General features: G+C 42.6%; 1 protein-coding gene across 4 annotated transcripts in view; it reads left to right on the top strand.

The window, feature by feature from the left end:
- Positions 1–1,509: 1,509 nt before the first annotated feature.
- The window catches only part of TERT (telomerase reverse transcriptase), a 30,340-nt gene continuing 20,381 nt past the window's right edge, over positions 1,510–11,468 (top strand). For 3 of the 4 annotated variants that reach the window (XM_053987846.1, XM_053987847.1, XM_053987838.1), the window contains exons 1-3: positions 1,546–1,927; positions 2,934–4,824; positions 7,785–7,980. In XM_053987846.1, coding sequence (XP_053843821.1) covers positions 1,622–1,927; positions 2,934–4,824; positions 7,785–7,980 — 2,393 coding nt within the window. In that variant the 5' untranslated portion in view covers positions 1,546–1,621. Of the gene's footprint in view, positions 1,928–2,933; positions 4,825–7,784; positions 7,981–11,468 lie in introns of all 4 variants that reach the window. The other variant, XM_053987848.1, reaches the window with a different exon arrangement.

Genomic DNA, 11,468 nt, shown 5'->3' with positions numbered 1-11,468 from the left:
ATTCAGACTGTCTACAAATCCCCTGCCCCTCAGTATGCAGTGGTAGTGCAGTAGTTCAGTTACAGCCTTGCTGAGGTGGCATGAAGCCTGGTGTTATTGCTCTGCCTCCCTTGGGAATGCCAGCTGGTGCCTATCTCTGTTAAGGGCTAAAAGAGTCTGGCAAACAGGCAGTGCTGAACTGGAAATGATGTAGGAATGCCTCAACTTGTAGGTCACAAGTTGCCAGGGAGTTGAATCCTCAGCCATGCTGATGTTAGGAGATGAGCTGCTTTGCTCCCAGGAAGAAATTAATTGTTTTAGTAGGAAAGGAGGCCAGTCCTCCATGAGCAGTGGGATGCTGACCTCACTCCCTAGTCTGTAAAGGCTTCACTTGAGGAGGGGAAGGTACACATTGCTCTGTCTCAGCAGACCCACAACTTTTACACATCTGTCCCTGCCACTGGTGAGAATTACTCACAGCATGGCACCACCACTACCAGAGACAAGACCACGGGGACACTAACATCTCCCTTCACCTAGTGACACTCCTGAAAAAATAATCTTCTCCATGATGGGATCTGTTGGATGATTCCTCTCAAAGATGAGGTACTCTCTAATCTTTGGGAAGGAGAGAAGTCTATTATATTTCTGCAGGATACTTACAGCAACCTAACTATGAAGCGTGGGTAGAAGACAGTCAGTCACCTCACCCTCCATGGTAGGGTGAGGTAACTCCATCTTACCAAAACTTTTACGCAAAAGTCCTGGGTTTGTTGAATTTATGTGAAGTGTCATGCTACATTTTCTTGCAAAGGTTTTTGGAAATTCAAGTAGTATATATCAACCAGATGACCAGATAATTTTTCATGTCTTTCCAATACTTGACAGAACTCAAGGGCAGGACTCCTTATGGGAGCAATGTTGGCTGAGCAATTTGTATTTCTCCCAGCATCCCCTAATTCTGTTATTGCACAGATATTTCACATATATTGTCCTTGCCCATGGCAAGGGGGTTGGAACTAGATGACCTTTGAAGTCCCTTCCAACCCAAACCATGCTATAATTCTAGGATTTCTACTAATCCACCTGGAACACACATGGGGCCTAGAGACCTGCACTTCCCCAGGACTCTGCTGCAATCTCTTTCACAGTCTGGCATCAAGTTTTCTGTCATTAACTCTTCAGATACCAAGGTAAATTTGGAGTAGGAGGTTATACACTACCGCAAGTGATGTGGCTTCTTCATTCATGAATTTGATGAAAAAAAAAAAAGAAAAAAAACCAAGAGGGTGAGCCACTTCGGTATTTGCAGGGTTTAGTATGTTCATCTCCACCATAATCTCTCCTACAGTTGCTCTTATTTCAGATAGATCCTCAATGGAATGCTGATCCTGAGAGAAACAAAGCGTTCCTCGGAGAGGAATCTCCCGGCTGCGTCCCCGCCGGCGGAGCTGGACAGCGGCCTCCGGCCCCGCCCCGCCCGGCCCCGCCCGCCGCCGCTCCGCGGCCACGCGGGGGGCAGCGGCGTGCGGCAGCCGCGCCGCAGCTTTAAAAGGATGCTTTGGCTGGTTTCTTTTTCTCCCGCCTCACCACTTAGTGCTTTTATTTGCTCATTCATTCGTCGCTAAGCAGCTGCTCCGCGATGCCCGGCGGGCGAGCGGCGCGGTCGCAGGGGCGCCGCGGCTGCGCCAGGTGGACCCGTGCCCTCTTTGGCCGCAACATGGCGGGCAAGGAGCCCTTCACGGCCGTGCTGTCCGCCCTGCGCCGCTGCTACGCCGAGGCCGTCCCGCTGGAGACCTTTGTCCGGCGGCTGGGGGACGGCGGCGCCGGGGACGCCGAGGTGCTGCGGGCCGACGACGCCCCCGGCTACCGCAACTTCGTGGGGCAGTGCCTCGTGTGCGTCCCCCGCGGCGCCCGCGCCATCCCACGGCCCTTCACCTTCCAGCAGGTAGGAGGGGGCCCGGGGGCGAGAGCCCTGCCGGGGCTTCCCGGGGACAGCGCTTCCCGCGCTCCGTGCGTGCGCGGGGGCGGCGCGGCGGCCCTCGGCCCCTGGCGGCTGCTGCCGGGCGGGCCTGGCCGGCTCCCACAGCCGTCTTTCTCCGCTCCATCCTGGCCCCAGAGCCAGCGGGGAGCGGTGGGAATCAGCCCCTGCCTCTTCTTGGGGTGGGAGAGCAAGGCCCAGGTGCCGGCGTGGCGCGGGCGGATAGCGCTGCAGGTCTGCGTGCGTGGGGCTCCCTGACTCCCTGCCTGCCCATGTGGGTAGGGATGAGCAAGAGGAAAGTGGCCGGGGAGCGACGGGGGATGGAGAGTGCCCCAGTCTTGAGAGATTTAAGAAGAGGCGGGTAGAACGGGCTGCAGGTCAGTGTTTAAACAGAGGAGAAGCTTTTCAGAGAGGGAAGACCGCTTTTTTTCTAGCGCCATATGAGCAAAACTGTGCTGTGGTAGGAAGGAGATGCTGCAAACCCAGGACAACTTGTTAAATGGGTTTTGGAATTGTGTGCCGAGTCGTTTAGTTGAATTATCCTTTACATGAAAGGAAATGGAGGCCTCAAGAAAATTAGCGTTAGTTTCCTGGAGGTTGGAGCCTGCGCGAGCACGTATGCGTGCCTGCAAATGTGGATCTGCGAACACGGATTCACTGGAGGCAGTGAAGTCTGAGCTGCTTAAGGGGAATAGTGTAGGGCGTTTTCTGGGCATAAAAGCCAAGATCAAAAGGGCAGATGTTAAAAAGACTTCCTTCAAGTCGTTGGCTTATGTTGTTACATATGAACATCTTGCGTTATGCTTGGAAAATCTTAATTTTTGAGTGTGATGCTTGTGAATAATTAATACTGCTTTGAAAGCTGATGTCTAGGGCTGTGTATTTTTGCAGGTGTTTTTATTTAAAGGGTATACTGTGGTTTATGGAGGAGTAAGTGAAAAAATCTAATTATCTTTTTTCTTTGTTTCTTCAGTTATCTAGTCAGAGTGAGGTCACCGCAAGAGTCGTTCAGAGACTGTGTGAAAAAAAGAAGAAGAACGTCCTTGCATATGGATACTCCTTACCAGATGAAAACAGTTCTCAATTCCCAGTCATGCCACTTTCAAAGATACACAGCTACCTACCCAACACTGCCACAGAAACTCTTTGTATCAGCGGCTTCTGGGAGACACTGTTGAGCCGGATAGGGGATGATGTGATGATGTATTTATTGGAACACTGTGCAATCTTTATGCTGGTTCCCCCTAGTAATTGTTACCAAGTTTGTGGACAACCAGTTTATGAACTTATTTCACATAGTGTAGACTCATCCCTGGTATTTGTTAGACAAAGGTTCTCAAAGTATAAACGTACTAGCTTGCTTAAATATATGCGAAAAAGGCTTATGTTTCATAGAAATTATCTTTTAAAGTCATACAGACAAAGATATGAAGATAATATCTCCAAAATGAGAAATGAAAGAAAGAGCACGAGACAAAGCTTAGTGCCCACTGATCGGTGTTCTGCAAAAACTGTTTCTAAAGGAAGCAAACAGATCAGAATGGTTACTGAAGATCAGGAAAAACAGAGTAGCTCCAGTTCATGTGTTTCAGCCACAGCTCCATCTCTAAAAAGGAAGATTCATAGAGAACAATTTGAAATTCCAGCCAAGAGGGCAAAAATAGGGGAGAAAGAGAGAGAGGAAAAGGCTTGTAATCTTGTTCCTGATGTAAACCAAAGCAGTTCCGAGAGATCTGAAACTGGGTATGTAGCACCACATTCTGAAAGAGTCATTAAAACCCCCTGTATTTCTGAAAGAAGTAACAGTGCTGTGTCTGGTCCTTCTTTAGTTCACACATCTTGTGGCAGGAGGAAATTTGTGGCAGTCTCTCTTCTGCAGAGATTTCAGAGTAACGAACCTTTAGAGTCCAACACTGAAATGCAAGCAGAATCCCATAGGAAAAGAGTAGAGATTCATACATATGAATCTCAGTTGGCTTCAGGACAAACCAAACCTGTGGAGGGTACTTCAAAATGCAGAGAGCAGGAAAGTTCCCAACCTCATTTATCAAAGAAGTTAACAAATAGACTCCTGAGTTCTGCAGCATACATTGAGAGGAAGTCTCTTCTGTATTCTTGCAGGAATTTCAAAGAATGTTTTCCTAAATCATTTGTATTGAATCGCTTGCAGGGCTCTCAGGCAGGTGGAAGATGGCTTGTAGAAGCTATATTCTTAAGACAGAATCAGGTGCATCAAAGGCATAACCAAAGTCTGCCAAAACACAAGCGGAGAAAGAAGACGTTGCCCAAGCGTTACCGGCAAATGAGGCATACATTTCAGAAACTGCTAAAGAACCATGGAAAATGTGCTTACTTAGCTCTCTTGAAAAAAAATTGCCCTGTTTGGATATCTGAAATCAGTATGACAAAAATCAAGCTGTCTTGTCAGGCAGCCTTGCCTGAGGAAGCAGAGGTTCAGAAGCAAGCAGAACAGTTTGGGAAAGAGCCTGCTAAGTGTGTGACAAGCAGCAGATGTGAATCTGGCCACACTGATTGTGTGCCAGACAACTTAGGTGCTCCCCTCACAGAACCTGTGCGTGGGGAGTTGCCACAGAGTGAGGAGCAAAACCCACGAGAGGCATGCGATTCAGCCCTCAAGGAGCTCCTCAAGCAGCACAGCAGCCACTGGCAGGTGTACATGTTTGTGCGGGATTGCCTGGAGAAGGTCATTCCTGCTGAGCTTTGGGGTTCAAACCACAACAAGTGCCGGTTCCTAAAAAATGTCAAAGTGTTCATTTCCAGGGGGAGATTTGCTAAGGTTTCGTTGCAGGAGTTGATGTGGAGGATGAGAGTGAATGACTGCATGTGGCTTCGTCTAGGCAAAGGTACTTATATTAAAGAACTACATGGTGGGGCTGTCAGATGACTGGTGTTCATGTTTAAGGTGGGAAGGGGAGGATATTGAATCTGGACTCAGAATTGCTGAGTTCATTGGCAATAACCATAGCTGAGAGAGTAAACATAATAGTGTTTGTAACTGATGGTGGAAGGACATTTAAGCTTGTCTTCCATGCAATACTTTTTTGCATACATGCTATTTGTGTTTAATAGAATGATGTTTTCATAAACATGAATTCAGGACCTGGGCTAAATAAAACCAAAACTCTTTCCCATCCACTCCTACTATCCAAACTGTGGTAACTCTGAAAATCCATTGAAGTGTGACCTAAGCATGTAAGGAATAAACACTGTCTGCCTGTTTGTTACTGTAGGAGTTCAGAAAGAACTAAAAGCAACTCAAGACTCTTGCAGTAGCATGAGTTCTTCTGCTATGGGAGTGAAAAAACCAGTTCTTTTTACTCCCTCACAGCAACCCTGTGAGAAAGATGTGAGTATGAGACCCATTCATACAGGGATTGCCTGCTGTAGAACCACAGAATGGTTTGAATTCTAAGTGACTTTAAAGATGTAGTTCTAACCTCTCTGCCATGCGCGTGAACATCTTCCGCTAGACCAGCTTGCTCAGAACCCCATTCAACCTGTCCTTGAATCTTTCAGGGCTGGGACATGCACAACCACTCTGGGCAATTCGTTCCTGTGCCTTACCACCCTCACAGTAAAGAATTTCTTCCTAACATGTAATCTAAACCTACTTTTTTCAGTTTAAAACCTTCCCCCCTTCTCCTAATATTACAGGGCTGTGTAAAAAGGGCTGTCATCATCTATCACCTTTTCTAGAGCCCTTCTCTAGGATCAAGAGAGCCTTACTGAGCCCTGCTTCAGCCTGGCTAATTGGTGGTGCAGAAGTCCCCAGGCTAAGTGGTCCTTGGCTAAAAAGCTCTCATGAGGGCAATAGCTGATTGCTCTAGGTTGTGTATGAATCCATTTCTGTCCTGTTTTCAAATGATAGGTGAATCTTCCTTTTCTTGAGTTTGTTCTTCAGACTCTATCCCAGGATTTAAATGTAGACTGAAGTCATTGTTCTGGGGTTGACTGCTGTAGGATCTAGTGCATATTTTCATTTTTCTGTGTTTCTGTTCTTCATCTATACTATATGGATTGTACTCCCTTAACTGTATGCTTACAGTGTTTATTCTTACCTGGTATTGTACTTGGATCCTACAGTAATGTGAGCTGAAAATGGCGTTCTTTTGTTAAAAGTTGCAATAAGTTCTGAAACTGTTAGAGGTTCTACAGGTGTAGAAGGAAAATCAAAAGTCTGATGTTTGAGAACTGATGTCAAAAGTAAGGGAGGTTACACTTTCGTAAGAAACTCTTAATTCTAGGAAGCAGTATTTCTTTATTCAGAAACTGTGGTTCAAAACCACACTTTCCAAAATGCTGAGGAGTTAAAATATTTAAAAGGCTTTATTGAAAAATATGTGTTTGATTCATAGTAATTTGGAACATCTGATCTTTGAAAAATGTAATGCCGTCTTCTCTGGCCATATTCCAGGCAAAGCAATATATAGGCTTATTTAAATTTTCATGGAAGTAGTCCCATGTGCTTGATGTTTAAACATGCTTTGAATTGCTTTGCTGCAATTCAAAGTGGAGTTGTTTCTTCCTCCAAAAGTAGTAGTGATTTCTTGACAGTTTCCTGAATTGTAGTCATTGTTTACATCTGTTGTCAAGAACTTAGAATAGAAATAATCCATTTCCAGGACAGCTACCTATCAGCATTCTGATTCAATTTGCATATTACAACTGCATATTGCAGCTCTTCAGTTAGAGATTTTTCCAGCAGTGAAATTTTTCCCTGATGTTAAATGGCTTCTGTTGAAGTAATACTGGTCTTTTTTTAAGTGCTGTAAATACATGAAAATGTCTCTGCCCTGGAGCATGCAAAAACTAAACAGAATAGAAAACTGAAAATTTATTTCCATTTTATAAATTTTACTGTCAGGTCTGTTGTATCAAAATTAAGCTTTTTTTTTTTTTTTTTTGACACATTCATGCCATAACCATGATTTGTGCTAAGTAGCTAAACTAATACATCTGTGTAGTCTCTTTAAGAATCCTCTTGCATTTGGGCTAAATTCTACTCTTTAAACGTAATTAGAAAAATTATTTTGGAAGTTTGCCAAAACATCAGTATTGTAGCCCAGGGTCTTACTCCCTGTTCATCTGTAGTTAGACATAATTACAGATCTATGTGACTTTAAATTCAATGGTAGTTAGGAATGCTCTGGGTTCATAATTGTTGTCCCATCTAAATGTTGGATGTACTGATAGACTTTGGGTGATTTGAATTTTTTCTTTGTCTTTTTTTTTTGACTACAACAATAAGTTTTATATAGGATGTCTGAAATAAAGCATAACCCTACAATTAACTAAATTTCATGTAATTGGGAAATCTGAATATCATTCCTATCCCCAAATCATCCCAGTTTACTTTTGTTAATTTTTACAGTATACTTATGTTATTTTCAGTCTTTTGCTTCCTTTTTACTTTTATATTGTAGTAGACTTGTTTCTTTTTAATTTACCTCTCCTTTCACAATAATCTTGCCTTTGTGCATTAAAGATCTTGCACAGTTGATGTTGGGGTAAGAAAGAAAGAAAGTCTTTGGGCTACTGTGGCACATATTTCTATCCTCTGTGTCAGTTTGTCACTGCAGATTAGTTCCTGTGTTTATGCTTTAAGCTTGGGTCAGTTGCAGTATTTAATGCCCTGAAAATTTGGATTGTCATCTGTGTAATTGTTTGTACTTACCTTTTTTCTTTCTTATGACCTCAAGCTCGGGCAAGAATGTTATCCAAGTTTTTTGTTTGTGTGTTCTGTTTCTTTACTTGTGCTAAGAGTTGATAGTTACTATAACTACCTTTGAATTATTTATTGAAGGTGATCACTTTGTTCCTGCCGATGAACATTGTTTCCGTGAAGAACTTTTGGCCAAATTCCTATACTGGCTGATGGGTACCTATGTTGTTGAGTTGCTCAGATCATTTTTCTATATCACCGAGACCATGTTCCAGAAAAACATGCTCTTCTACTACCGAAAGTTTATTTGGGGCAAGTTACAGAACATTGGAATTAGGTAACACTAGAAAACTAATTAAACTTTAATGGATATGTAGAAATCATGTTTTTTGTAGTGTAAAGGTATATTTCTGCTTTAATTTATTGCCTATTTATCTTCATTTTATTTGCTTCATTTCCCAGAGGAAAATTCAACCTGTGATTGTAGCATGTACAGTTTGTAATTTCAGAAATATTTTATGTGAGACAACTAATTCAGATTTAGACATCTTTAATAGAAGAGAAATCTTTGCAATAATAAAAACCGGTATGAAGAGGATTTTGTTATGATATAAGTGCAGGTTTTATACCTTTTAACAATGAGTAAAGCATAGTGATAGAATCCCAAAGTAACCTTGTAAAAGTTCATTTTAAAAATACTCAATTTCCTTCAACTACTTTTAATTTAGAAAAAGAAAAAACAAGGCTCTGCTGAAATGCTGTAATACTCTATTCATAAAAATCAGACAGTAGTCTAGTGGGTTTAGGTTTTTTTTTTTTTAAGGTTAAGGGTTTAGAAGCCACAGCTCCTTTTTTAGTATAGCTGTCATTCCATGCTGGATTTTTTGGTCTTAAAATTGCATGCATGTATTTAAGTTAGAGCATTATTTAAGATAAAATTTTAAACAATTAAGTGAGAAACTAGGAAAGGCAATTTTAATTAAGTGTTGTGCACCCACAACACTGCACCCACATCCTTAATTCACATTTTTCAGGTTTCATTATAAATTACTGGTGTCTAAGAGAGCTTTGGAACTGTGAAAAATTAGCGTAATTAATGTCTTGTGTTTTAGTGGCTATTTTGTAATGGTGAACCTTTTGCTTTTGCTCTGATCTTTTGGTCCGCAAAGTTATATGTGTGATTTTTCCCCTCCTGCCCCATCACTCCCTGATTTCATCATTAATATCTCCAGTGCCACTCTTTGCATTTGTGTTTGCACTTAATGGGGTCTCGATCTTGTTTGCAGTCGTAGCACAGAAAATGCACTTTGAATAATAGTAGAATGTGATTTTTCAGTCCCACACATACATATTTGTCTTGTCTTCAAGACCAGCAGCTGTAGTGTTCCAATTAGTGTTTTATGCAGTTTCAGTGTACTTAGTCTATTTTTTGCCACAAAATATGATCGAGTACTGACTTTCACATAGTAGAGATACAATAAAAAATAATAGAAGTAGTCAATGATAGATTTTTTTGTGGGGTTTGTGATTAAAAAAAACCAAATCACTTAGGACTTAGCTCTTTTGTTTGTGTTCCCAGTTTCCCAGAAAAACTCAATGTGTAAGGTGCTTTGAACTCAGAAGACTTTAATCTAGGGTCTTGTTTCTTCTGATTTCCTCCCCACATATTTCCTTACCATGCAGGAAGCCCCTTCTCACCTTTTGCTTGGAAGGTCTCTAAATTGCAGATTGTTGGAAGCTGGAGAAACATCCCAAGGAAATGCTGCTGCGTGCTTGCCCAAGGCGTGTTCTGAGAACAGGATGTTTGCTTTTAGCTGCAGGAATCATAGTTTACAAGGACTTTGAGTCTCATTCCAGCAGCTGCAGTTAAGCTTCACTGACCCAGGTTTCAGCACTGCTCTTTCAAGTGTGATTTGTTACACGAGGTCTGCCACGAGTCCAGTTTCCAGCATTCATACAGGTGGCCAGCTGCCAACTTCGCATAGGAGGAAAGACATTGGAAAACAGGTCTCTAAAAATATGGGGGTACAGGTATTTAGGACAGCCTTGGCCATTTTGACGCTGTTCAAACACTGTCTGCTCTTAACCAGCCAGGCACTGCTGGTGAAGTAGTGCCAAAGGCTGTTGAGCTGCTTCCATCCTCTCTGGAGGAAGAGTGTCTGGTGACCTCAGTTGTTGCCCTAATGGATGTTCTGTAGTTGTTCTGGTTCTTCTCAGCTGGAGCTGCTCAAGGGAGTTGCCCTGAGTGGGTTTGCAGGAAGGCACTGGTAGCCACTGATTCCTGTTGAGTTCTTCTGCATCCTCCTTTGGAGGAAGAAAATGGATGGAACAGGCTGGACTGAGTGGACCTGGATCTTACTTGTGAGCTTACTTTTGCATTGACTGCATTGTCATTAGGGAGTAAATCCTCATCTTGAAGGACTGTCCTTTTGAGTAGATCATCCTGGGCAGAATCCCACTCAAGGATATGGAGCAGGGTTCTGAGAGGGGCCCTGGATCTCTATATTAGCCTTGCTGTACTGGTAGAGATCACTGTGCTGTCATTGTACACAGACAACTTTGTATTAATTTTTGAAGCTATATCAAACTTCAGTCCCCAAATTAAAAACAGAATTTGCTAAGAAAAATTCAGTGTGTGTTAAAAATAATGAACACAGTGTTGTGGTGAGAACACCTGTTTTCCTAAAGCTCATACTGTCCCTGCCCTTGCCACACACAGTGGCTGCTGAGGATTAAAAACACTGCAGAAATTCTGAATCTTCCCCATCAGATTGAAGTGAGATGTCAAAAGACAGCAGGACCATCTAGTCAAGTTCCTTCAAGTTTCAGTGCTTAACAGCGTTGTGAGGGCCAGTGAGAGCAGCATGCTTCAGTGGCTGCTAGATTAGTGCACATTCAAAATCATTAGCACTGCTATAAATGCCATGAAATAAGCAGTGAATGTTGCTGCAGGCAAAATGTCATCCAGTTCTCCAGCTGGCCAGAGGGAGCAGCAAAGATCTGCCAATAACTGGCCTTTTCTTCACTTTCAAAGGAAGCCATATTTTTTAGTATAGTGATAGAGGTTCATTGGGCATTTTTTTCCTTCCCGTCTTGAATGTGAGCTGTAAAGGGATGGAAATTTGATCATTAAGTTTTTTCTGTTGAACTGGAGTTACTTGTTTTATCCTGGTTATCTATCTAATAGTATAGTAGATGTGTTCAGCAAAGAATATAATTCTATAAAGAGTAATGATCCCTCAATGTGGAAAAGCAACCATTTCTGCTTTCCTTTGGGCAGCATCTGTACCAGGAATTTAATTTGAAAATTTGAATATTAATCCTCAAAACTCTGTTTTCAGTAGCTCAATTCACTGGCCCTGAATGCCACTGTACCTTCTAGGTGTCGTGCACTGTATCCCTCAGATGCCAAGAGTCTCAAGCAGTTGGATCATGAGCTTGTATTTGAGTTGTATGGGCATACAAAAGAAGTATTTGTGTGCCTCTCTTACCTTCATTCTTGGCTTCTCAGGTGTCTCCTAGAGCATCTTTACCAGGTTTCCACCATTCACACACTGCCTTTTGCGTGGCCTCCTTTTGCTAAACCAGTCTGTTGGATTGTGTGGGATGTAAAAAGTCTGCATGCAAATTTAGACTGATGTCCAGTCTTTTGTGAGGACTTGAATTGCCTCCCTTACTTCCCAGGGTAAGATGCTAACCATTAGTCTGTAGGGCACATTTTGTCCATCTGAACAATACAAGCAGTGCAGGAGATTTATCCATGTCTTTTATGTTACAGGTAGGGTACTTCAACTCTGCATCTTAAGTAAAAACAAGGCTTTTGTT

Source organism: Vidua macroura, chromosome 1 (genome assembly GCF_024509145.1).
Source record: "Vidua macroura isolate BioBank_ID:100142 chromosome 1, ASM2450914v1, whole genome shotgun sequence".
Lineage (NCBI taxonomy): Eukaryota > Metazoa > Chordata > Aves > Passeriformes > Viduidae > Vidua > Vidua macroura.
Note: the sequence above shows the minus strand (reverse complement) of the source record. Positions and strands in the feature narration are given on the sequence as shown.